The following is a 25,892-nucleotide window of genomic DNA, read 5'->3' as shown; positions in this document are numbered from 1 at the left end:
ATTTATTCCTCTCACAATGAAAAATTTCTGGGTTTATAAGGTTGTTTTTGAACGCTTAGAGACGCACCACGGTGCTGCGTTACAACTTGGAAGAGTTTAGTCCACCCGACGTCTTTATCGCAGTGCATCATGGGAAGCTCCGCTACAGTACCTAGAAGTCAAGACTCGTCTGTACGCTAAAGGTATATGTTACAGTGTCAATTCAAGTAGCTACATATAATTCACTGACTTAGCCAAAGTAACTCGATAACTACATGTTCACTGATTCAGTTAAGAATAGTAAAATTAAACATCTCGTTGTTTTTAAGCACATTTAACCGTTCAATCAATCCGCAAACGGACCGCATTGATTCATCGGTTAACAAACGGTAGCAAAGCCATTTTCCATCATAATTTGCAAAGCAGTAGCATTTTCTTCTTTTTTAAAGGTTTGTCTTGTTAAAGTATTTCAATTTTACCCAAGTACTTGAAAAATGCACAATAGAACATTCTTAAAGAATATGTTTATTGTTTATACGTCTGATTCTGACGGTTTTGACGTTTAATACCGATTTCTTCCTCAGGGGGGCATTAACGAGTCACGTGACAATTGGTGAGTGTTTCAATGGAAATTAACATTCAATTCATTTGTATGCATTTCTGGCGGAACGCTAATCGTTGGTTAACAGTCGGCCTTCCTGTGTCAAGTTTGCATGTTCTCTCCCTTTGCTGCGTGTCTTTTCTCCGGGTACTCCAGTTTCCCACGTTCGGAAAACATGCGTGGCAGGTTAATGGAACATGCCAAATTGTCCGCAGGTGTGAGTGTGAGCGCGAATGGCTGTTTGTCTATACAGTTGAGTTGAGTTGAGTTAAACCACTAATTTTCTGCTATTTTCTGTTATTTTGTTATGGTGACTAAAATGAAATGTGAAACTGGAAAATCCCAAACAAATGTTGGAAAGCAGAATGATGGAAAATCAAACGTTGTCATTTGAACGATAATGCTGGATAATATCAATAGATCATTAACAAAATGGAAAAAAATAATCACAATGTGATGCAATAGTTGCAAATCGTCACATTTTAATCGGTCTATTCACTTCAACTGCCAGCAGAAAAATATCATTTCAGGGATACATCTATAAAAAGGACCTCAGAGGAGCATCAGCATGTAAAACACTATCCGGAGTCCTTTGTGTGTCGCAGACCAAAAGAAAACCACACCATAGTGTTAACAAACTTCTTCTTTCGTACCAAAATCTGCACATTTTTATACAAATGAATATACAACAAAGAGAAACCTAAAAAGATCCAGTGAAGGTTTTAGACGGTGAAATGACCTTTTTTCCATTGTGGCGGAACATACTGAAAAATCTTTTTTTCCAATACTTTTGAGACCATTAAAAACATCGACCTACATTCTTGCTGCTGGAGGCTGTAAATTTCCCCAGTGTGGGACAAATAAAGGATATCTTATCTTATCTTATACCAGCACAACGGTACCTTTCGATTTATGGTGATTTTAAACGAGCAACCGCATAATGTCAGGTGGCAATTTATTTTGATTTTTCTTTTTTTAAAACCTGATTCCAGAACCATCAGGCATCCAACTAAACATCATCATCGGTGAAGTATGAGTCAACATAAAACGGTTGAAAAAATGAACAAAAGAAAACAGTTCATTGGCATGTCTGGCGATTTAAAATGAGCAAAAGCGGAATTTCAAGCAGCAAATTATGAATCTTTTTTTAAAACTCTGATTACGAACCCTCGGCATTGTCCAATTATGTATTTACATTATGGGGTTAATGGGTGGATGGATGGATTGTTTAAGATGAGAAACAGCAGAATTCTAAGTGGAAAATGGGTCATCATCGGCATTGTCCACATATGAAAATAGTCAGGGACTGACTGTTTTGATTCTTGATTGAAATTCTTCATTAAAAAAAAAAAGGCTCCGGCTCAAGTGACCATTCAGATTTATCATAATCGAAACTGAGCAACTGCAGAATTTAAAGTGGGCAATTATGTATAATTTTTTTAAAGCTGACTGGAACTGCCAGAGAGTCGAGGAGACATCAGCATTTGCCAAGTAGAAATGAACAAACGAGTCACATGACAAATGTTTGTTTCCTATGGGTCTGAGTATGGGCAATCATGTTAAGCAGCCCTTCTTGCCACCAGCAGATGGCGCTGAAGGCCCAAAAGCAATAACTGAAACTTGTATTCGAAGCTCAAGTTCAGTTAGTTCCCTTTACATTTATGTACACCTTCATAGTCCAAGACCAAAAGCAGGACCTGGACCTTCTTTTAATATTTACATCAATAAATAAAGTTTAGTCTGTGAGTGCGTCAGGAAGTACTGGTTTAAGTGTGGTTCTTTGGACCTGAAGATCTGGACCTTCAGGCCCCAGGTTTAAGGACTTAAGTGTCATATATGAGATGGGGCTTTATGGTACATTCCGGGAACGGGTCCCGTTAAAGCAGCGGCGGCCTCTGCATACACAGGGGACGGGGCCGCCACCTTGTGGCGCCACCAGGGGCAGCACCGCACCAGAAACCTGCGCCAGGTCTCCAAGGTCTTCCCAGACCAGATCCAGACCCCCGATGTGATGCCCACCACCAAGCACATAAAGTACTTGAGCATGAAGACGGCATAATCGGGTCCGCCACCCAGCCGCTGGCGCTCGGCTGCGCAAGAACAGGCCAGCACCTGGTCCCAATCAGGGCGGCGGTGCTGCTCATAAACCAGGCAGGCCACCACGACCGCAGCAGGCACTGTGTAGAGCACCCCGAAGAGTCCGATTCGGATCATGAGACGTTCCAGTTTGTCGGTCTTGGTGCCGCCTTGCTTGATGATACCGCGGATGCGGAAGAGCGACACGAAACCGGCGAGGAGGAAGAACGAGCCAGCGAACAGGTAGACCACTAAGGGAGCCAGGACGAAGCCTCGAAGGTTCTCCAGGCTTTGGTTGCCCACGTAGCAGATGCCGGCCACCGGGTCCCCGTCCACAGCGCTGAGGGCCAGAACCAGAACGGTCTTGACGCTGGGGACCAGCCAGGCGGCCAAATGGAAGTAGTGACAGTACCCAGCGATGGCCTCACTTCCCCACTTCATGCCCGCCGCCAGGAACCACGTGAAAGACAGAACGACCCACCAGATGGAGCTGGCCATGCCAAAGAAGTAGATCAGCAGGAAGACCAGGGTGCACAGAGCAGGACCGCCCGTATCGTAGAGGATGTGGAACTGGTCCGAGAGGGGAGCGCACGCCACTCGCTCGTGCCCGGCCACCAGCCGGATGATATACCCCAACGACACGAAGAGGTAACAAGTAGCCAGGAAGATGATCGGTCGCTCGGGGTACTTGAAACGCTGCATGTCCAGGAGGAAGGTGGCCACGGTGGTGAGGGTGGATGCGAAGCAGAGCGCCGCCCACAGCCCCACCCACAAGGTGGTGAAGGTCCGCTCGTCCTCCGAGAAGTACGCCTGGTGGCACGGCTGTGCGCAGTTGAGGAGCGGCCCCGTGCGGACCCGCCCGTACAAGGGATGCGACTCCCTTTTGATGGGCACCAAGGGCTCCCGGCAGCGGCACTCGCGCTCATTTTGGGCCGCGGCGTTTGCTCGGTGGCGGTTCTTGGATGTTGGTATGGCGAAGGGCGGCGGCGGCGGCGCGGTGGTCGCCTCGCTTCCGTTCTGATCCATGCAGAGGGTGTCGCCGCCCAGTCGTGGAAGACGCTCGCAGCTCATCCGCTCGGGCCACTCGAAGCCGTACTGGCTCATGAGGGGCGAGCACCCACGCTTAGCACGTTCACAAACCGAACGGCACGGCGGTAGGGGCTTGCGGTAATCTGGTAGACAGATGGGCGTGTACATGCTGCACAGGAAAAACAGCAAGTCTGGGGAGCAGCGGATCCGGACCAGGGGCCAGAATTGGTGCACCTCCAGGCCCACCTCCTCCTGGGTGTCGTGGTTGAACTGGTTGGGCATGTAGGTCAGGTTGTAGCCAATGCCTCGGCACATGGGTACTGTGATAGGCTCGCACGAGATCTCCTTGGAAGCTGCATAGACCCGGGACCCACTCTGGATGAGCAGGACCAGCAGTAACCTCATCATTGACTCCATTTAATTAAAAAGTGGTCTTAAAATTTTGTGGTTTGGGCGTCCATTTAAAACCAAACCAAAAATGATCTTAAATTCTTGTGGTCCATTTCAAATAAAACCAAGGCAAAAAATGGTTGCAAAGTTTTGCAGTCTTGGGGTCGATTTAAACCAAACCAAAAATCATCTTAAACTTTTGTGTTGTTTAGGTCCATTTAAAACCAGAACCAATGATTTATAGTCCTGTGCCGTTGAAGTCCATTTTCTTGTGCAGAGTTTTTGATTATTAATCCACGTGGAGGGAAAAAAAAAAATCACAACTCCTCCAAAATGCACGAAGCAGTCACACAGTGTCGACTAAAATCCAACAAGTTAGTAGGGGGGGAGCAAAGGTTTCGCGTGACGTTATCCACGTTCACATGCACGTTTCAAACCAAAACAAGTCAACTCAACAACACAAACTTGTTGGTATTTTACCCCGGCTCCTCGTCCGGAGACTTGCGACGTCCCACCGCATCCCTCGCACCACACGCGACCCCTTCAGGTGCGAACCCCCGCACGGAATGAACCAACTCAACACGCATAAACCGCCTTCTACAAGCCTGGCTGCCCCGCTGCCTTCAGGGCCCCTCGGACGTCGCAAGGACGACGTCACGACGCTCATTCACAACCCGCGGACATGTCATTTTAACTCATAAAAATAAACCAATGCACTTTAAATTAAATAAGGCAACGTTGGTATGGTTGCCCTTGAGTGAAAATGTATATTGTACGTTTTGTAGTCAGTATCTAACAGTTAAGATCTTAGATTTAAAGAGCCTAAAACGAAAATGTGCTTGCGTTCCCCCCAAAAGGCTTCATCGTTTTAATTGAGTGTACTTGAACGCATTAGCTACTTATTTAAAGCACCGAATTTCTTATTTCATCAAAGTTTTTATTTCATTGTATTTTTTTACTGCATGCAACTTAAACAGTTATGCTTTACCGAGTGCAACTGAACGCACCGGCTGCTTGTTTCAACGAGTTAGTTATTTAACTACTGCACTTGTTGGTTTACAAGTGTTTTATTATTACGGGGCTTTGTTTGCCTTTATTCAGTGCACTTGATCCTGCCAGTTTCTTCCAAATTTAGGTTTTGTTGATTGTAACAGGGCGTTTTCAGGGTGAACTAGGACGCATCAGCATATTTAAATGAATATATTGGCCTTATTAGAACAAGGTTTAGCTGTCGTTCAGCCAGGACATCGGAACTTATCAGTTGCTTGTCTAATTCAATAGGCTTTCTTAATTTCACTAAGACTTTATGGAGTAGCCCCTGAACGCACCTGCTTCTTGTGTTTCAAGACTGTCCGCTCACTTTGAACGGACTGTGCAGCACCTGAATGCACCAGTTAATGGATGACTGATAATGACAAATGAGTCGCTGTCAGTTAACGTTGTTGTAAAATGTGTTTGCAATCCAAACAAAATCAACAAACAGAAAAGATCTTATCTTTACGTTTTAAGGGTTGATGTGACCAGTTATGTTTCAAATAAAATGACATTAGAGTAAGAAAACAAAGTGTTAGTGTGACTGTGGTGTTTTCCAAGGGCATTCAGGGTTCGAGTTCAAAGTTTAGGGTTGGGCGGCTTTGTATGTTTGTAGGCAGGTTGATTTTTTTTTTTTAAATTTCCTTTCAGGTGACTTCAATGAAAGGAAACATAAATCATGAAGTTTGTGATTTTCCAGTTTCACGCTTAATTTTAGTCAGGATTTTTACAAACAACCAACAAAAGTTAACTCAAATTTACCTCGCAGAAAATTATTGGTTGAACTTTAAATGATTAATAAACACCTTGAACCGCTTGCTGGCCTATTGCAGGGCACACATAGATAAACAACCATTTGGCTCACAATCACACCTCAGGACAATTTGGAGTGTTCCATTAACCTGCCGTGCATGTTTTTGGAATGTGTGAGGAAACCGGAGTACCTGGGGAAAACCCACAGTAGGCCGGAGCCACAAGCAAACCCCGCACCTCTGCACCGTGAGGTTAGCACATGCTAACCAGTCGACCATCGTGCCGCCCCCTAAGTGAGATTAAAACTACAAAAGTCAAAATGGAACAAAAACGAATTATGACAAATGCAAAACGATTTTAACCCTGCACACAGACACACTCATGAGCGCATGCACACGCACACACACACAGACTCCTAAACACACACCTATATACATGAACACACACTTGCACACAAACAATGTTACACTCATAAAAACACATACATGAATGTACACGCAAACCCACGCAGACACACACACACACTCCCTCACACATTGCGTTTCTGTCGGCTCCCCCCACCCCTTTTGTGACCGTTTCCCCCTCCTTAACATGTCTTTTGTTTTGATTTGCGATGGCATGTGGGGGTCTTTCTCCTGCTCTCTGTCTCTAAATGAGCGGCAAGGGTCCGCGGGCCAGTGGAGCAGGACAAAGGCGGCGCTGCACTGGCTACATTTGCCGCTTTGTGGTCCAGCTCGTCAGCCCTAATTGGCCGAGACAATTAAAGCAGCGACGCTCCGCCGCCGTTGGACGAGAGTCCCCGCGGCCACGCTAGCTGACCTGATGCTAAGTGACGTGCTAGCTTTTTGTCACGTCCACTCTTAATCGACTCTGTAGGACGCAAATGATGACGTCACCCACGTCGTCAACCGTGTTCAACTCGCTGTGAAAACGCTGCGCCACTTTACTCGTGAAGTGAAAAGTACAAGGAGAAAATTCCCAAGACTACAATAAAAAAATTCCCTTCAGACATTTTATTGGCCGGTTTACAAAACTGCCAGAAGCAAAAACAAACATGAAAAGTGCAAATTCAAACTAAAGTGCTTCATTTAATACTTCAGAGAACACATTTGATGGCAAAATAAACAAACATAATGGCAAACAAAAATAGTAGTCATCAGCCTTTTTTCCCTCTCATAGGACACCAAAAATAATTTAAAAAACAGAAATCTTTTGGCCAAAGTACAATTTATTTAATCCCTGAATTGAAATACAAATAAAAAGCAAATCGGGTTTGTGTTTTTATGGCTCAAATGTTGACATAATGTTAAATATGTAATTATCGATGACTGGCGACAACGTCATTAGTTCATGTTCACAAAAACAAAATGGTGCCGTCACGCAAACGTGACCTTTTGTAATTAAACTTGGAGACGTTCATGGCTAATAGAGCTATAAATTCAGATTCCACGAATGTTGGCATACGCAAATTGTTAGTCGTTTTGTTTTCATGTAATGAATGAGCGTTTTTTTAACTATTAAATTTAACACATTCACTTTGAGACCGAAATAAACAAAAAGCCTATGTAGCTCCTAGCTTACACATGTCAGTTGTTTTATTTTGATGTTGCATACAAACGGTAAGCTAGCTCTTCATCATTTTGCCCTGGGCCATTTTCATTTGGCAATTTAACGTAGCATCCGAAATAAAAAGGTGATCAAGCTAACAGCTTATGCATTCTAGTTGTTTTGATATTATGTTATGAAAGTTAAGATAGCTCGTCATTTTTTTTTAACATTATAAGTAGTATCTTGATGCAATAGTTGTCTACGATAAACGATTTAACATTATGTCAAAAAAAGGCTAACCTTACAAATGCTAGTTGTCGTTGGTTTTATGAGAAAACATAAAATTGTAATGTATGGCTTTCTGTTGCAGTAGTAGGGTCAACGTTAATGCGTTGTAATACCACTTAGCACCACCCTAGTGATAAACTTCTTGATAGTTAATACAAACATAACGTAGGGGGCGCTGTTTAGCGATTAAAACTACTTCTAACAATCATCCATGATATTTCTTTCCACAACATGACTCGGTGATAATTTTGACGATGCGGCAGCCATTTTGTGAACCCGTATAAAGAAATCCTTGTGCATCGTTGACGCTCCCCAAAGCGTCTTTCACTTGAGCTCGGCTCAGAGCAACGTCGCTTCCGCCATCTTGTATGCACCATCTTGTATGCGCCATTTCGTGGGAGCGTCTCAGGTGTCCTGGTAGGGCAGGTGGTGGTCGTCGCCGTCGGGAGACCAGAAGGACGACGGGCGTTTGGTGTGGTGGAGCTCGCGTCGGACACAGCGGGGACAGGGCTGACATTTCTGGCGACACTCTGCATGGAAGACTGCCCCGCAGCCTGAGCACCTGCACGGGAATATATGACACGCCGGCAAAATTATTTGGAGGCATTGTGGATTCTATTTGCGCGGGGTGTCGTTGAGGAATGTCGGAATGAGTTGTAATACAAAGAGCGACCTCCTGGTGGCGCTGTCCTGGAAAGGGTAGATGAGGTGTCCGCTGTGGCACAGTTCGCAGATGAAACCTTTCTGTCGGCACAAAGTGCACCCCAGCACGTGGGCGCTGGCAAACTTGATGACTTTGGACAGGAAGGGAGCCAAATGACCATCGATTACCTGTAGGGGGCGGGGCGGCAGGGTAAGAGAAGCACACATTGGTATTTTTATTGACTATTAAAAAAAAAACAACCTTTAACCATGACTTTAAATCCTACTTTGAAAGCCTAACACAGTTCCCAATCTATTACGACTGTTTGTTGACGTAAACGCTGCAGTTTCGTTTCATGGAAATATTTGCAAACGTGTGTGTGTGTGTGTGTGTGTGTGTGTGTGTGTGTGTGCGTGCCCGCACAAAAGCACCTGACAATTGCAACCTCCTCCACGCAAGTGGACCACACGCACATGCATTCAATATGTTTCTGTGCGTGTCTGTTGTCGCATGCAAAGCGTTCCTAATTTGATGAAGAGGATGATGAATGTTTGGGCTGGTGACGCCGTTAAGCACGCCTGCCCCCCCCCCAGCACCCCCACTTGCAGGTCCCGCTGACGAATGGCCGTCCTGATGGATGCTGACAGGCTCCCTAATGAACAGCCCGCCTCTAAATGGAGCGCAAGTAAAGCCGTGAGGCGGACGAGCCCCAACGATAACACACTACGGCAATAATCTTGGGCTGAAAAGCCTCGTTTCAAACCCTAACCCAAGTTTTAAACCCTACCTAATGCTTGGAATCCACATTTCAAACCTGACCCTTTCTTGAAACCCTCAACTGGGCTTGAAATGCACTCCTGAAACTTGGTTTCAAAACCTTGCCGCAGTTTCAAACCCAAACGTGGACTTGAAACCGAGCCTGCTCTGACGCTGGCAGAAAACCTTCTTCGAAACCCCAATCTAAAACCCTCATACTACTCTAAAACCCTCACCCTCATTTGAATCTCCGACCACAGTTTGAAACTCCATCCCGTTCTTGGCGCCCTACTTTGAATCTCCTCAATGAAACAGAAACCCGTAACTCGAGTGTCCCCGCCTCCACATGCACACGCAAAATACTACTTTACAAATCCTTGTGACTCTTTTAAAATTCAAATGAAAATTGTCTATGTCATCTGTGAGTGTGTTTAAAAGCAGACATCACCAAACGTTTAATTCTGATGCATTCAGAGATCTCTTTTCACTGTCGACTACACTGTCACAACTGTCATAAAATACAACCTTGGTACTTTGGTAGTGTAGCTTGTAAACACTCAAGAATACTTCTCACTTTGTGTACTCCGCCCCCGCCTACGCACAGCAATTCGAACTTGTCCCCTTTACTGCACGCAGAGTCTTTGTGCTGCCTTCTAATCGGCTAAAACGGACGTTAAACAGCTGCCTGACTGGCTGACTGAAACACACACACACACACACTTGTGCGCGACCAGGCATTCACACACACACACACACACACACACACACAAATGTTCAAGAATATTAAAATATGAAAAATATATAGTATATTGCCAATCATAATTTGAAATCATTAAAAAATAATGTTTAACATTTCAAATATATTGTTGCAAAATGTCAAAATAAAATACGTAAAGATATGGTAGCATTTAACATTTCAAATTTTTTTAGACTTTGAAAAAAAATGCTTAACGATATGTTTGCACTGACTTTTTTTATGTTCATAAAACAAAAAAAATCACAGCATAACATATGATTTTGAACTCTTTCAAATAGAAATAATATCATGAATAAGCTCTCCTTCCTTCGATTAAAAAAAAAAAAAAAAAAAAAAAAGACATGCTCGTTAACCACCAGTGAGGACAATTTTAAAATGGCTTCCTCCAGAGTGGCATTGATGGGTGAATCCTGTGCTAACGTGCTAACACAGGTGTGTGTGTGTATGTGTGTGTGTGTGTGTGTGTGTGTGAGAGGCTGAATGCAGCCATGTCACGCTTTGTTTTCCCGCCTGTTGCTTCTCAATGTGAGCAATTAGCCGAGCGCAGCGACACAGTGTGGGAGTGGAGTAGGTGAGAGGGGGTCCGGAGGGGTGAGTGGGGTGGGGAGTGAGGGGGCTCTTTCACAGTGAGAGCGGGCGAGCGAGAGAGGGAGCCCCCCGTCAAGAAAGAAGAGCGGGGCAGGGTGCAACATAATCACCGACAAAAGAACTTTTCACTCATTTGTGGACCCTTTTCCTAATTCCCCCCCACCTGCCCCATCTCTCCAACCCTCACTCACCCCCTCCCCAATTTACCTCCACTCCACTGCCGCCATGTTGGCCTCATTTGTACAACACACGCACACAAGCCTTAAAAGTTAGCGTGCTCAACTGTGTCCACTAATAACCTCACAAAGAAAGCTTTTATAAATATATGCATGAGCAAAAGTATTGGGACATTACTATTCTCACACAAATGCAATTTTATAACCCAATGATTTTTTTGGTGATTGAATAGAGTTTTTAATGTAAAAAAAAAGAAGTCTTTCTATTCAGAACGACGTCATAAATGATTTCGTGATATTGTGTACGATACAATATTTTGGGCCAAATGTACAGTGAATAGCAAATACAACATTTGTGTGTGTGTACCTGCTGCAGGTCAGCGATGGAGTAGAGGTGAATGTGCTGCAGCAAATACTCTCGAGGGAAAATCCTTTGGAGAAAAGGGAAGAAAAATAACAAGTGGTGGTGAGTCATCCATCGTTGTGACAATGTTTAAATGTGGCTGTCACGTGCGTGTGTGTGTGAGTGTGTACGGACATTTGCAAACACATTGGCAAGGAAGTAGTTTGTTTGGAATTTACTCAAATGAACGTTGGAAAAGAAGGAAAAACAATGCATGGGACTGCATCTGGTGGGGCATGGCCCCTGCTGCCCCTTGTGGAACGTCACCACTCCACTTTACAAAGAGAAATAGCCCGTCTGTTTCGTAAAAAGTGGTGTGTTTTTTTTGGTGGGGTTTTTATTTATTTATTTTTTGGTACAGGAAAAAGTAAACATATATAATCACGTAGCTCTATAAACTGTATATCATGGAAAAAAAACCAAAAGAAAACATGCATCTAATTTGATTTAAATCAAGTAAAATAAACACATTGAAATCCTGCAATAAAAATAACCAGACACGAAACAAACACAAAAAAGTATTTTTTTTTCTTTTTCAAACATTGCAACTTCATAGTTATCAGTGAAAACTAACATGGACTTACGATGACCTGTAGTGTGTTTTATGCGACTCGGGGGGGGCACAAGACTGATGCGTCTGCAAATGTTTTAGCACCATGACCGTCATTAATTTGTGCTGTGTTTGGAAATGTGCCAAACCATGGACTCACACATGTAAACACAGACCTGTGTGTGTGTGTGTCAGGTGGTCCTCCAGCCTACTCATATTGCGGGTGGGCCTGGAACTCCACCCCCCTTCTCCCGCGATACACACGGCGTGACTGTACCTTCGGCGCAGATCCTCTGCGATGGTGGCGCGGCAGCTGAACAGGTAGGCGCGCAGCGACTGCAGCTGCTGGCGGAGGCGCAGCACGGCGCTGAGCGGCTCGCAGTGCTCGTAGAGACCCCCGTTCAGCTGCTGCACATCCAGCAGGGGTTCCTCGTACACAAACTCCAAAAACTCCTTGGCTTGCTTGGACACCTGCAAGCAGATCGTGATCAGAACTCACACGAGCACAATTGAACCGACGTCGGTTCGTTGAGTTTTATTGCGATGTTACGTGACTGGTGAGAGGTGACGTCCCATTAATTATGGCGCATAGAATTCTATTGTGCAACGTGGCAGTTATGTAATATGAATTACTGGCAAGGCTGAGAGAGCGGTTCGTACAGCCAGGTTTTAGTTGACGTGTTTTGTGGCGCATCACCTTGTGCTTGCTGGTGTCCCAGTTGTGCAACAGGCGGGCGGGGATGAGGAAGGTGTTGTCCTGATGGCAATTTTGGCAGTAGTACCAACCGCTGTAGTGGCACACTTTGGCTTTGCCCTTGGAAGCGCCCACTGGACGCTGGCAGCCTGCAGACAATGGGCAGAAGTCAGAATGCCAGGATGTTCAGTCTACACGTACTGACCAAAATCCTAACGTTGCCTAATTTAATGTCTCTCTGGAAAATTTTGTCCAAAGACATTGGACAAAATCCTGAGGCAAGTTCATCTTGGATAGGGCAAAAATGACCCCGTCATGACTTCCTGTGTCTTTTCAGACATGGCTTCCTGAGACTTTTTTTTGTGGGTCAACCCATGAAAGATTAAACTATCAAATGTCATGTTGCTAAGTAAAACTGGCAACAATACCCCAAAATGAATGATTCCAAATAAAATGGCAGACCTATTTGGGCCTGATTACTTGAGACTTTTTTTGGAGGTCAACTCATAATATGTGTGCCCACAAAAATGTGACGTTGCTAAGTGAAAATGACTTTGGAATATGCTAATACTGACAAGCTCCCAACCTCCATCTGCGTAAGTGCTGTCTCGTGCCGTTACGCCAAAAGCTGTAGTCACAACAAAAGAGTTGAGGAATAAATAGATGTGTTTGTTTTGATAGCTTTGTCCCATTTTCATCCAGACACCAACACGCATGTCCGTGCACACACACACACAGGTGCGTCTTATCAATCAAACATCAGAACCGGCGTGAATAAGACGCAAAGAAGAAAAGATTCGAGATAACCATCAGGAAGTGATGGCGACAACGTGCACGAGCCTGAACATGAGCACGCTCCGCATAGAAACATACCTGAACAAAACGCGGGTGTTAAGTCAACCCAGTGAGAATTCGGAGGTAGTAGAAAAGGCGAAAAAAAGACGCGATACTAGAAAGTCTGGACGGTGGTGTGTGTTGCCTCCACCCGGTTGCGTTGAAAGTAATTGTCGTCGTCCAACAAGTGTACCGCCTTGCACACTGTTTTACAAAATGGGTGCATTGCTACTAGCTTTCCGTGATCGCCTTTCACGCAACCACTCTCCCGCCTCTGACACTACTTTAGAAGTAGGAACGTTTGCAGGTCGACCCCTACGCTGTCCACCATTTTGGGTACTATACACATTTTAACTATAAGGCCCATACAATGTCAACCATTTAGTGAACAATACGCCGCTCGACCTATAAATGCCACCATTTTGTGAGCGTTACTTGTGTGCTCATTGTTGCTCAAGCTTCTCGCAGTTTCCGCCGCTCCTCTCTGATCTTTTATTGTGGGGACGGCAAAAGATGAATGGGGAATTCAAACGCAGCTCAAAAGGTCCACCGATTGTACCTCAGCTCGCTGCGGGGGCGTGTGGCGGGGGGGGGGGGGGGCACGTGGTGGTAGGAGGGAAAAAAGAGGAGGGGGGGGTTCACTTTGACCTGGAGTGGGGTGAGCGCATGGCGGTGGGAGACGGTATGAGGGCCGATACCGGGCTTTTATCTGCCCGCCGCGGGTCCAGACCTGCACACCTTTTGAGAGGACCACTGCAGAAGACCTGTGTGTGTGTGTGTGTGTGTGTGTGTGTGTGTGTGTGTGTGTGTGTGTGTGTGTGTGTGTGTGTGTGTGTGTGTGTGTGTGTGTGTGTGTGTGTGTGTGTGTGTGTGTGTGTGTGTTTGTTTTACAAGCTTTGATGTGGTTTCTTTCACGGTGACAATCCACTCCAGCATGCACGGGTGACCACCATAAAAATAATGTGTGTGTATGTCTTGTAGAATGAAAAGCAAAGCAGTGGTGTTACTTGCCACGGCGCATACATTTTTTTGAGGATGTAGCGAGTGCGGCGCGCTCGTCGGCAAATTGGTAGCAAACGAACACGATGGATAACAGCGTCGTTACGATTATCGACACGTGATCATGTTTGTACGTTTGTGTGCTGCTCTTCAAGCACAATTCTCATGTGTGATTCTAGACCACACTGTGCATTTAGATGTTACGTAGTACGCAAATGTATGTTAGTAATTAATGTAGCATATGCAAAGAACACACATGAAAAGGGTTGAAAGAGTACAACACAAACCGGATGAGTGAGAATCACTGGTGCCTCTGCTGGCCTCAGCTGTGTATTGCACTCAAATTTGGAAGCAAAATTAAATCTATAAATCAAGTCGCACAATTCATAAATTGATTATGCCTGCCAGCAGTTGTGACGTGAAGTACCGAAAAGAAAAGGAGGGGAAGCAAGAGAAAGACATACCAGAGCAGACAAGACCAAAAAGGAGATGATGGAGGAGGAGGATACAAAAGTACAACAAACAAGGAGAAGGATGAGGAGGAGAACAATCACGAGGATGGAAAAGAAAAAGCTGGTGATGAAGAGGACTCTGGTTTTCAGACCTGCACACGCGAAGCCCTGAGCGGTGAGGCCTTTCTCCTGGGCGACATAGGTGAGGAGACCGAGAAAGCTGGTGGTGACCGACTGCCTCTTGGCCCTCTGCTCCCTCTGCCTCCTCTCTTTGGACCTCAGCGGCACCCCCTGCGGCACCAGGGAACCGCACTCCTCCCGGGCTGGCTGCCGGGCGCCCACCGCTCCCCTCAGGGCCTCCGTCCATTCCAGGGCCTTGTCGGCCGTGTCGGCCCGGAGTCGGAGCGTGTCGGCGGCGAACACGGCTTGGAAGCGCTCCCCCTGCTCCGGGACCTCGGGGTCCGGCTGCACACCCGAGCAGGAGGCCAGGGGGTACTGGCGGAGGGGGCGTGACACGGGGCCGCGCCCCTCGGTGGGGAACGCCTGCAGGGTGGTTCTGCTCAAGACAAAGGTGAATGCGCACCAGTTGTTCTGGTCGAGTAGTTGTTGCAGCAGGCCCGCTTTGAGAACGTCCTGGCAACGCTGGCTAAACAGGGGCAGGGTGGTGGGGCGGCTTAGTGGCGGGGTGCCGTCGGGGAAGGTGACCGCCTTCTCCGCCGTCACCGCCTTGCGCTGCCGGGCGGGCCTCACCACCTGGACCTTCTCCCACACGAGGCGCCGCCACTCGGTCGCCTCCCACTGGGTGGCGGCCCGCAGTTGCACCCGCGTGCTATTGAAGAAGACGGCCTGCAGGGTGCGCGGGTCGGCGGGCTGGCAGGGCGCCGGCGCCACCACGCCCTGGCAGTGAGACAGCGAGTAGGCGTTGCCCAGCTGGCGGTTGGCGCTGCTGTCCAACGTGTAAAGGCGCAGCTCGCAGGGCGTCAGCTCCACGTGGCACTCACTCCAGCGCCCCCCCGTCCCCTCCCGGTACTCCATCTCGGCCTGCTTCAGCACGATACTGCTACTGCTGCTCCCCTTTTCAGCTGCAAAGGAAGAATGGAACAAAATAGTTGATATTATTTCATACCGGACCCTCAAAACTGGGGTTTCGGCTATCGGTGTTGGGCCGATACGGCCTCATTTCAAGGTATCGGTGAAGTCTTCCTTGCCTTTGGTTGGGGCGACATTGCAGCCCTTCGACACATCGGTGGATCATCATGTGCGTCAGAAAGACAGAAAGGGCTTTGTTCACAAGTATCTGTGATTGTGTTAATTGAGATTGTATGTATTCGAAGCACTTGGGCTATCGGTACTTGGTATCAGTATCGGTGAGAACTCGCACTGGTATCGGTCTGACGAAAAATGGCACTGACGCTGATTTTTGTGTTCAGCGGTCAAACAAATGTCGTGTGGGTTTGTAAAATTGGTGCTGGGGATGTATTTTTCAGCAACAGGCGTCCTGGGGTCTTGAAGAGCTCCAAAGTCAAATGGCCAACTTCCGAATAGAATAGTCAGCCAAATTTCAATTTTATCCATAAATTTGGTGTTTGGGGATGTTATTTTTGGAGGTTTTTTTGCCATTAAGGGGACATCGGCAACCTCGTTTTCATGGCGAATTTTTGAAAACGTCCAAGCAAAATGGCCAATTTCCTGTTCAGTTTCAGGGATGGGTCTTTGAGACTTTTTGTGAAACCTATCGTGTTAGATGTGTCCAACCACTTTCACGTTAATCTGTGAAACTGTTGACAGAGGCTCATTTTTCATGAACGGGCCTTTGCAACGCTTTCCAAATGGTGAAACCGTCAAAGAAAAATGCCGCCAATTAGCGCCATGTTCACGCTGATTGCAATTTAAACAAGCTCGCGTCTTTGTGTTGGCATGTCAATGAATCAAGGCGCGTCAAGGTGTCTCCATTTATTAAAAACAACAACAATGGCCGCCGCTGCTGCCGCTAATTCCATTTTCTCCCGTCCGCGCTCCAATTGACGGATGTCAGACTTTGTTTTCCCGGTAGGGGGGGGAACGATCAGAGGCAGGAAAAATGACCACATCGATCTTATCAAAACGCATTTTGTCAGCGTTTTAACAGAACCTCGATGAATATGCAAATGAGCAGCGGCACAGACAAGCTGATTGGCCACCGTCACGCCCGAGCGCTTTGAGAGGGAAAACTGCCGCCATTCATTAGATGGGACAGCGCTTGAGTGATGAATGAGCTCGGAATGCTATCAGGAAGGTTGACCTAATATTCTTGTACTGAATTTTCCTTTTATGGAATGAAAGAAAAATCGCTGGGTTCGATGGTAAAATAGAGGCTCTTCAGTGACCCTGCGCGAAAGGCATGAGCGAGGACACAATGTGAACGCGAGCTTATTGTGTTGATGCTAACCAGCTGTTGCTAACGAGGAAAGCAAACACAGCGCTTTGTCCCGTCCGTTGCGGCTCCGCCTGTCCCATTAACTCCGCCTCCCCACCGTTGCACTTTCTCTTCTTTTCAACCTAAACGGCCCGCTAGCTTTTCACGCTTATGCTAATACGGCGTAATCCCGCCTGTGTCGGGAGGCGCTTTAATTAGCTTCCTGCGCGCTCGCCTCATTTGAGTCCATTTGCCGACGGGATTACCAGCTATTATCGCGCACACCCTCGGACCTCTCAAGAGTGTGTCTGCGTGTGTGTGTCATTTGAGGTTATCATCATTTTCTATCATTACAGCCTCGTCTGAGGACAGAAAGACATCCGACACTCTAAAGTAGACGGCAGCATGACTAAAATATCAATATATGAAGCGATAAAAAGTTGTACCTAATATTTTGGGTGTCTCATTTAGAAAAGTACGATCCCAGGGATCGGACCTTTGGGACCCCTTTTTCATTGTGAAATTCCTCCAAAAAAAGCAAATTGAGTCTTTCTGCTGATTTTCACACAGATCAATTCAACTGGTGTAAACATACGGGCCAGTGCAAAAATATAAATGCAGTACTGAAGCAATACAAATGTTACAACTAATATTTTGGCTGCTTCATTTAGATATGCGAGAAGGACAAAATATTAGGAACAGCTCTCAATATTGATTAAATATAATTACATTGTATAAAATATTTTTATTGAAATGCATATTGTATACAGTAGGTATGCCTGTCGCCATTGTCTGTCTACATGTGTTGTTAAACCGTTTCTATCCAAATCTAAGTTGAAATGTTTGCAAGCACAGCGATTTCAATGGTAGTTTCCCTAGCCTGCGTCGACTGTATTTCACATTGCTAGCATTAAGCTAAGGGTGTGCAGATTTCTGTTGTGCATGCTGGTGGCGGTTATATGTGCGCACAGACCTTCCATCTGATGGTTTAAGATTGTGTTCTTCAGGGTTTCCACAGAGGGGAGTCCGTTGTCGGTGTAATCGGCCGTTCGGTAGTTGATGTCAGATCTGGACCTGTTGTGTCCCTTCTTGAAGGCGGCGTTCGAGGAAACGGTGGCAGTATTGTTGGCAGCTGGGGCGCCCCCCTCCTTGCCGTGCGTCACCAGGTCATTGGTGGATCGCGCCCGGCTCCTCTTGCCGGGCCGCAAGCCCACCACGCTCAGGCCGTCGGCCCAGGCCAACCCGAGCGGGCCCACCTCAGGCTGCTGGCCGGCCAGGAGGCTCCAAACGCCGCTGGAGCTCAGTTTGGCCAGCGCGGCACTTGACGTCTCCTGGAGCTTCTTGGGCTGCCCAGAGGTCTGGTGCTTGGGAGGAGTGAGACCACCCGGGGCGGCGAAGTCCTCAGTGGCCTCAAGAGCTGGGCTGATGTCACCCACCACATCTAGCTGCATCAGGCCCTCCATCTTGCGTTCACAGCTTATGCTAGTTAGGTCCAAACATCTCGACGTCTGGACCGGGATCCTTATAGAGCCTTCATCCTGCCGTCCGAGATTAAGTCCTGCCTGAAGCCTTTGGGTGGATGCTAGAGGATCTTGCGGCATCAAATGGAGATGGTCTGAAACAGAAAAGAAGAAGTACGAGTGGAAACACAGCCGCGCAGTTATTCATCGCCGTGTGCACGTGAGTTAATTCAGCACGGAGGCTGTCGCACAACTTGGATCCGCTTTCTATATGTCTGCCCTCCATCCCTTCACTTGTGCGCTCTTCTTCCCTCTAATCTGCGCTCTGATTGATTTTCCAGCTCAGCTCAGGCTCTTTGTCTGCCCGTATGAATTATTTAAAAAGCCATTAGCGCATCCCAGGTCAAACCACACGCACATAGAATTTTTTTTTTTTTGTAAAAAAAAAAAAAATCTGTTATATCAATGATTTGCAAAGGTGTGAGATGGTGAGGGCCTGTATCCATGCAAATACATCTACCTTTTTTTCTTGGAATAATGCAACCTTTTCCCTTAAAAAAAGCATTAATAAAATTTCCTTTTTGAAAAAAATTACTTTTTTTCTGTAAAGGAGCTAACTTTGACTTTTTCCCTCTACAAAATTGTCTAAAATTATTGGCAAACAAGACTTCATGTGAAATATATTTATTGGGGAAAAAACGGGGAAAAAACTTCAATCTTGAAACATTACATTTTCTCTCAAATATGACATTATCATGAAGAAATGAAAGAAATGAAATCTTTTAAGGCTATGATGTTGAATAAAAATAAATAAAATAATGCATCTAATTTCTATCTGAGAAGGGATGAGGTCAACAATGGTGGGAGGCAACGGCTGGTTGTGCGCTTGCGTGTTTGTCTTCTACCAAAGTCAGCATCTCTTCCTCAGTCAACATGACTACGGTGACGTCACTGACAAGCTCCACGGGATGCTCGGCTCAGGGAAGCGAGCTGTCAAAAAGATCCGCTTAACATCCACACACGCATAGAAAAGGGAAAAGTTACACTTTTGTCCGCCTTGCTCACTCTGAAATGTTTTGGGTTCAGTCTTGTTCTCGGCTTTGACGCGAGCCGGGCGAGTTAGCTGGCAGCTAACGACTTAGCCTGTCCCCATCATCGAACAATGCGAGCTAAAAGTGTCCACTGCTTAACATCGTTCACGTTTAACAGGAGAGAATATAAACGGTTATCGTGTTGTTTTTGCATCATCATCGTTGATAGGAAAAAAGAAATGAATGGAGACTCACCTTAGTGTTTACCATTTTGTCATTTGACAGTTTCCCTTTTGATAAAGACGTCCGGATGGAAACAAACGACTCAACATTAAAATAAAAACGTTCCGCCTGGAAGCTCGATCATCAGAATGTTCTTGTTTGTCAATATATGTATGATTATTTTTTTGTTTAATCTCAGACAAGCATGACTTTTATTCACAAGTTTACAATTTATCCCAAAAATATTCGTACTATTTACGCCCCCAAAAAAATATCTTTTTTCTGGGAATATATTGATGACAGAGAAAGAGTACTTTTTTCTTGAAAAAAATTGGCTGTTGCCTCATAATATTTGGACTTCGTCTCCCAAAAAAATGTCTTAGAAAAAAATATTTGTATGCAGCAGCCATTTTGCCACTTGCTGTCTACTAAAAATGGCATCACAGTGCCAAAGGGCAATGGTTTCTTGCTGTTTGATTCATGTTCGACAAACGTAGTATTAATCAAATTACTGTGTTTAGACGAGTCTGTCCACATAGAATATATTAGTAAAAATATCCCCTTTAAAAAAAAAATAAAATGTGCCTTTATGAGCATAATAATTCATAACAGTTATGTGAATAGCATGCTCAGGTCAGCTTTCCTAAAGTACTGTTTGCTCCTCAGAAAACCGTGTGTGTGTGTGTGTATTGCTTTTTTTCTTCTTCCTTTTCTAGAGAAGCTTTGAGGCTTTGAGTGCTTTTCCTCTTGTGAATGAGCCTCGGCGTTCTCTTCATTATCCTCCATCTTTATTTGTCCGGCTGATGACTAAATGATGATGGCATTGAAAGACGCTTTCATCTGTCGCAGGCTGTGACCTTCTCTCGGCCCCCTGACCCCCCGAGCGAGCAAGCGAGCGCACGCCGCACAATGGCCGCCCGCCACTCGAGTGGCGGAGCAGTGCATGGGCTCCGTCACCGTGGAAACGCGGCGCGTGGACATCCGATGAACCCTCGAACCCATCAGCCCCTCCCCAAAACACCAGGTTTGTTTTGGCGATGCCAATAATGCCGCTTTTTGTACTGCATTCATACAGGATATTAATGGACATATTATGGACAAGTGTAAAAAGAAGTGAACCACAAAACAACAAAAACATAGCCCAACAGTAGATTATTGTGTGCTAGTTGAATTAAATTTTAGTGAGGTACACCCAGCGGCATGCAGAAGGTGAGCCCAAGAGGGCGACCATCCACAGCAATATGTGCATGCATTATTCCCTTCAATCCATCGCGGTGTGGAGCAGAAGAAGCGAAAACAAATTTGATGTCTTTGACTCATTTTGTGGTCAAAAACTTGCCTCGGTACACCACTTAGCTCGACGTGAGGACAAATGTGTTATGTGTATCTTTGTGTGTGTTTGTGTTGGGGGTTTATCGTTCAGACTTGATACTCGCAGCCATCTCAAATCCAATTACCAGAAGTACAATAGAAAGACAGAAAAAGCTACGCGGCTGCTGTTACGAAATTACATCCGGCTGTCATTGCAAATACACCAGATCATCATTCTGTCCGGGGACGTCCGAGGGACAAAAATGCACACAAACACATTTTTACACACAATCTGAGAAACACACACACACGAATACAAAGGGGTACACACACGAACAGAAAGACAAACTCAGACACAAGGCACACAGATTTAAACACACACAAAAAGACATAAATGAAAACATAGGCACACAGATTGTCAGGTTTATAATATAAATTGACAAATATGCTTTTATAGAAAGGAAGAGAGGAGACATCTCTTCGTTGTTTTTGTTTGCGAGGAGAGTAGGAAGAGGCTGCGCACATTTCTCTCAGCAGTCCTAAAGCAGCCCCTCCCTAAGCCTCTCTTTTTAACTGCTCTTGAGGTCCCTAGGTTACATGAAGGTGAGACCACTAAGGGGAAGTTTGGGGTCTCAGAAAACTGGCCCGACCCTAGCTTTCACTCCAAAGTGTCAAAAATATTGACATTTTCATCACATCCTCAACAAGTGCATAAGCCCGATAATCACTTTTAATACGTGAAAGCACTTTTGATACGTCAATTCAGCATATCTTGAGAAATGCAGAAGGGTCGCCTCTGTTGGTTTCCTCTTATCTGATCGTCAACTGACGGCTCCTTTGAGCCATGTAGAGTTGAGCACGTTTCGATGAGTAATATAAATGCAGAATTAAACATAATAAATCATATTGAAAACAAACTGTTTCTAAAATTTCCTCCATCACAGATCCACACAAGTGCACGCACAAAAAGACACTTCCAAACAGAATAATAAGCACACAAACACAGATAGACAGACAGATGTAGACACTTGGACATTTCATGCACACACACTCGCAGTTTCTTATGGCGGAATTGGGTTTGGTGTCAAAATCTATAAATTGCAGAATGACATCAACAGCATGTATTATTAACAAGTGTTGCATAGGCCTGACACATTCGTATTTTTTTAATGAAGAATAAAAAACGTCAATAAAAAAATCGTTTCGAGCGAAGTATGTGACGTCATCACGTGGCGTTTGCTATTCAATGTCTTCATCTAGTGGACAAAATATGTACTAAAACCACATGACGTATCCTGAGCTTCGCGTGACTAATATACTGTAAATTCAGTTAGTGAGTTAATTATCAGTTACATTTATTTTGAACATGGACTACACAACAAAAGAAAATAAATACGATAATTGTTAGAAGACACTTATTTTTGCCGTATTGCTTAAATGTCACGTTTTAAAAGTATCTATGAAAATAAATTGTCTATTTCCGCCATTTTCACAAAATAGCGACTGAAAGGAGCATTCAGTTCCTCGTTACATTTGGGGAAAAAAAATATTATTGATGGGGCGCGACGTCATGTTCGTCAGCGAGCCTGCGCACTCGCAGACTGCCTGGACAAACATGGCGACCTCCACTGGCGGATTGTCACCGTTGGACGGCGGAGAAATGATGCGCTACGCGGAGTACAGCCCGAAAGCGAACTCCAGGAGCGACGCGGAGATCGACCGGCGGCTGGTGAGCGTCCGTTGGATACTTTAATGAAGGTTTTGCTGAGTGTTTCGGGGTCGAAAAAGACGTCTTTGGTTAGCTGTTCGCTAAAGCTACATACGTTACATCACACCTATGCATTATGATTTACGTTCGAAAAGAGAAGATATTCCATCTAAAATTAAATATTATAATTCCAGCACCCCCCGCGACCCTAGTGAGGATCAAGCGGTTCGGAAAATGGATGGATGGATGGATGTAATAAAGTACAAGAGTGAAAACAATGTGTATTGTCCACAGGGCGGTACGCTGATTGCAGTCGGCCTTGGGGTGGCTGCTGCAGGTTTTGCAGGTAAAAACTTAAATGCTTAAATACACGCTCATGGGTCATAATTTGCAATAATTTTAGAATTGAGTTGATAAAATCCACTTTCTGCTTTCATCTGATTTTCCTCCAATGTTTTTGATGTGCCAGGTCGCTACGCCTTCCAGCTGTGGAAGCCCCTTAGCCAGATGTTCTCGGAAACGGTGCGCAAGATGCCGACATCTGTGAGTTCACTTTCAACTCGCCGCTTATTAAATTACACGCAGCTGGCTCTGCTCATCTGCCCGCATCCTCCTCAGGCATTCTCGTCGTACTACAAAGGAGGCTTCGAGCAGAAGATGTCCAAGCGGGAGGCCAGCCTCGTCCTCGGCATCAGGTAAACCACCACAAATGGATTTCAATGGCGGTGAACTTATTTGATCCATTTTCAATTGTGACTGCAGTCCAGTCAGTACAAAGGCCAAGGTACGCGAGGCACACAGGAGGATCATGGTCCTCAACCATCCCGATAAAGGTCAGCCTCCCTTCGTCTAATGTCCTCGTTGGATTCGCGTCAGCAAGCTTAGTTTGATGTGTTTTTCCACAGGGGGTTCACCGTATCTTGCCGCCAAAATCAACGAGGCCAAAGACCTTCTGGACAAGGACATGCGGCGGTGACCACCGTCGTCGTTTCCCATCATCTCTTGCACAGTCTAGGCCACAAAATAGGGACATCCTGCTGACCCTTCTTTGATCACGTCCATGAACTAATATTTAATAACTGTCCTCTTATGTTTTGGGTCAAATTGACACATGAAAAAATATATAAAAGTTGTGACAGGTTAGTTGTTTTTAAGTTATGAAATTTAATATGCTTGGCTGTGTTGCGGTTGTCTTTTTGTTACAGAACTGTCTTGACAATTAGCCAGCCCCCAGATACAATTGGCCCATTTTAAAGGGGGGAAAATATATATAATTACAGTTAAAAGTAGTTTGTTTGTGAAATTTCATTTTGGACACACTTAATCATTCTATACACATGGTCATTTTTTTTCTCTTATTTTGAGTTAATGTGATTACATTAACAGCCAACAGGGGGCGATACAGTGTCAAGACAGCAGTGACAGGACAACAATTCTGACTGAAAAGGGGCCACAGTGAGGAGCTACTTGGATACACTACTCGCAAACAAGTTTGACATGTTTGGCTTTCAGGTGGAATTTATGGAAAATGTAACATGTTCACGCTACTGATTTCCCTAATTTTAATTTGCTTTCCTCATCTCAAACAATTCATTGAAACAAAAGTCGTGACACTTGAGTGCCTCTCACCTCCCTTTTGAGTGGCAGTCATCATCTGGTTTCTCAGGGCATTGTTCAGAATGTAGCGGGCGTCAGCCTGGGATCTGGCATCTTTCTGTGACTCTTCCAGTCTCCCGATCGCTCTTGCAACCTGCCGATGACACGCCTGACGCTAAGCTCAGCGGTCACTTCCATCTGAGAACGTCCTGCTTGAAGCTGGGAAAAATTGCTCTGACTACAGAAGAGAGATGGTAGCGACACACGACGATGTTCCTTCACTGCTTCACCATCTAAAGAAGGTCTGATATCAGTGGTCGTCATAGCGTCCAACTGAAGATCACATCTTCAGATCTGGCCCGCCACATCCTTTCAAGTGGCCCGCGAAAACAATTCAAGCATGTCCACTTGCACGATGCTTGTGAAAGCCTGAACCCAAATTTCAAATTGTCATACGTCATCCATAATTACAATGTTTGGACAATCGATTATTTGTGACTTCTGATTTCAAAACCAGTTATGCACCAATTTGTTGTTGGCTGCATATGTAATAAGTGGAGGGGGTTAAACATTGATATGGTTTCACAAAATTCAGAGTCATAACCAAGGGAATCTGTAACTAAAACATGGTTGAAATGTCTGTAGTCGCTCCAGAATGCTGGTGCTCGTCTCTAAACTGGAGCCCGTAAGAGGGAGCACATGCCTCCTGTTCTGGTCTCCCTCCACTGGCTGCCCTGTGCACTCTACAGTTCATTTTCAGATTCCGCTCCTTGTTTTCAAATCTCTAAATGGTCACCGCTGCTCTATCCCCACACACAAAACTCAAGTAGAGTTACAAAACCAAAAGCCAGCAAGAAGTCCCACGTAGGGTGAAGGGAAGTGGCGTTCTGTCAGGGCCAGCAAGGCCTTCTCTGCTGGCCTAAACATTCTCAGAAAAGTAAATTTAATAAATGTACTTTTCTGAGAATAACATAAATTTAATTTATTTTATTTTCATAAATATGTAATCAACATTTTTCTCTGTATTCTTTACGTCATATTATTTCCACTTAGTCGATAAATTTAACTTATTTTATTTTCATAAATATGTAATCAAAAATTTTCTCTGTATTCTTTACGTCATATTATTTCCACTTAGTCGAGTGGCTTTCAATGTTATTTTAAATAACATTGATAAGTAACTTATTTATTATGGTAGAGTTTTTAACCAATCATATTTCAGCTAGCTTGTGTTGCCAGGTAAATTAAATTTGCCTTCAGATTAAACAGAGCAGGACCCTGTGCGCTGTAAATGAACGGGCACAGTCAGGTTGCAATAGCCAATCAGATCACGATTCTGAGACTCGTGATCTGACTCGTCTGTGTACTAGGGCCAGCTAGAAGGCCTTACGTCGAGACTGGCCATGCGCGTTCGGTGATTGGATTAGCGCCTTTTCTGTTTTCTGAGAATTGTATCCTGACTTGTTCAATAAAGATTCTTTTAAAAAAAAAAAGATTGGATTAGCGCCTGCGAGAGCTATCACTGCATTTTAACCCAATATGGCCGAAGGAGAAGATGTTAATCTGGTTGCAGAACTACTTTCCACACAATTTTCAAGACGGCGCTTCCACGAAAAGCTGG

General features: G+C 45.2%; 3 protein-coding genes across 3 annotated transcripts; 1 reads left to right on the top strand and 2 right to left on the bottom strand.

The window, feature by feature from the left end:
• Positions 1–1,037: 1,037 nt before the first annotated feature.
• On the bottom strand, positions 1,038–4,624 carry fzd5 (frizzled class receptor 5). The gene has a single exon (XM_086124390.1). It carries the CDS (start codon positions 4,100–4,102, stop codon positions 2,411–2,413), a length of 1,692 nt encoding a protein of 563 aa, XP_085980516.1. The 5' UTR covers positions 4,103–4,624; the 3' UTR covers positions 1,038–2,410.
• Positions 4,625–6,858: 2,234 nt separating this feature from the next.
• Positions 6,859–18,544, bottom strand: plekhm3 (pleckstrin homology domain containing M3). The gene is made up of 7 exons (XM_086123975.1): positions 17,917–18,544; positions 14,701–15,630; positions 12,267–12,412; positions 11,847–12,040; positions 10,984–11,047; positions 8,370–8,527; positions 6,859–8,258 (listed from the first exon to the last, which is right to left on the bottom strand). Exons 1-7 carry the CDS (start codon positions 18,542–18,544, stop codon positions 8,102–8,104), a joined length of 2,277 nt encoding a protein of 758 aa, XP_085980101.1. The 3' UTR covers positions 6,859–8,101.
• A 4,007-nt stretch (positions 18,545–22,551) lies between these two features.
• dnajc15 (DnaJ (Hsp40) homolog, subfamily C, member 15) lies at positions 22,552–24,759 on the top strand. The gene is made up of 6 exons (XM_086123977.1): positions 22,552–22,696; positions 22,970–23,021; positions 23,145–23,218; positions 23,294–23,370; positions 23,438–23,508; positions 23,581–24,759. Exons 1-6 carry the CDS (start codon positions 22,583–22,585, stop codon positions 23,649–23,651), a joined length of 459 nt encoding a protein of 152 aa, XP_085980103.1. The 5' UTR covers positions 22,552–22,582; the 3' UTR covers positions 23,652–24,759.
• The last annotated feature ends 1,133 nt before the right edge of the window (positions 24,760–25,892 follow it).

The sequence above is a fragment of the Hippocampus guttulatus genome, chromosome 11 (assembly GCF_054856545.1).
Source record: "Hippocampus guttulatus isolate MCC_2025c chromosome 11, RoL_Hgut_1.0, whole genome shotgun sequence".
NCBI classification, from domain to species: Eukaryota; Metazoa; Chordata; class Actinopteri; order Syngnathiformes; family Syngnathidae; genus Hippocampus; species Hippocampus guttulatus.
This window is presented reverse-complemented; position numbering and strand designations above follow the sequence as displayed.

Excerpts from the sequence above, each read along its gene's own strand:
- fzd5 (XM_086124390.1), bottom strand. The coding sequence starts at position 4,102 with ATGGAGTCAATGATGAGGTTACTGCTGGTCCTGCTCATCCAGAGTGGG.
- plekhm3 (XM_086123975.1), bottom strand. The coding sequence starts at position 18,544 with ATGCCGCAAGATCCTCTAGCATCCACCCAAAGGCTTCAGGCAGGACTT. Across the intron at positions 15,631-17,916 it reads CTTAAACCATCAGATGGAAG|CTGAAAAGGGGAGCAGCAGT; the intron begins GTCTGTGCGCAC and ends CTTCCTTTGCAG. Across the intron at positions 12,413-14,700 it reads TCAGGGCTTCGCGTGTGCAG|GCTGCCAGCGTCCAGTGGGC; the intron begins GTCTGAAAACCA and ends CATTGTCTGCAG.
- dnajc15 (XM_086123977.1), top strand. The coding sequence starts at position 22,583 with ATGGCGACCTCCACTGGCGGATTGTCACCGTTGGACGGCGGAGAAATG. Across the intron at positions 22,697-22,969 it reads CGGAGATCGACCGGCGGCTG|GGCGGTACGCTGATTGCAGT; the intron begins GTGAGCGTCCGT and ends TATTGTCCACAG. Across the intron at positions 23,509-23,580 it reads CCTCAACCATCCCGATAAAG|GGGGTTCACCGTATCTTGCC; the intron begins GTCAGCCTCCCT and ends GTTTTTCCACAG.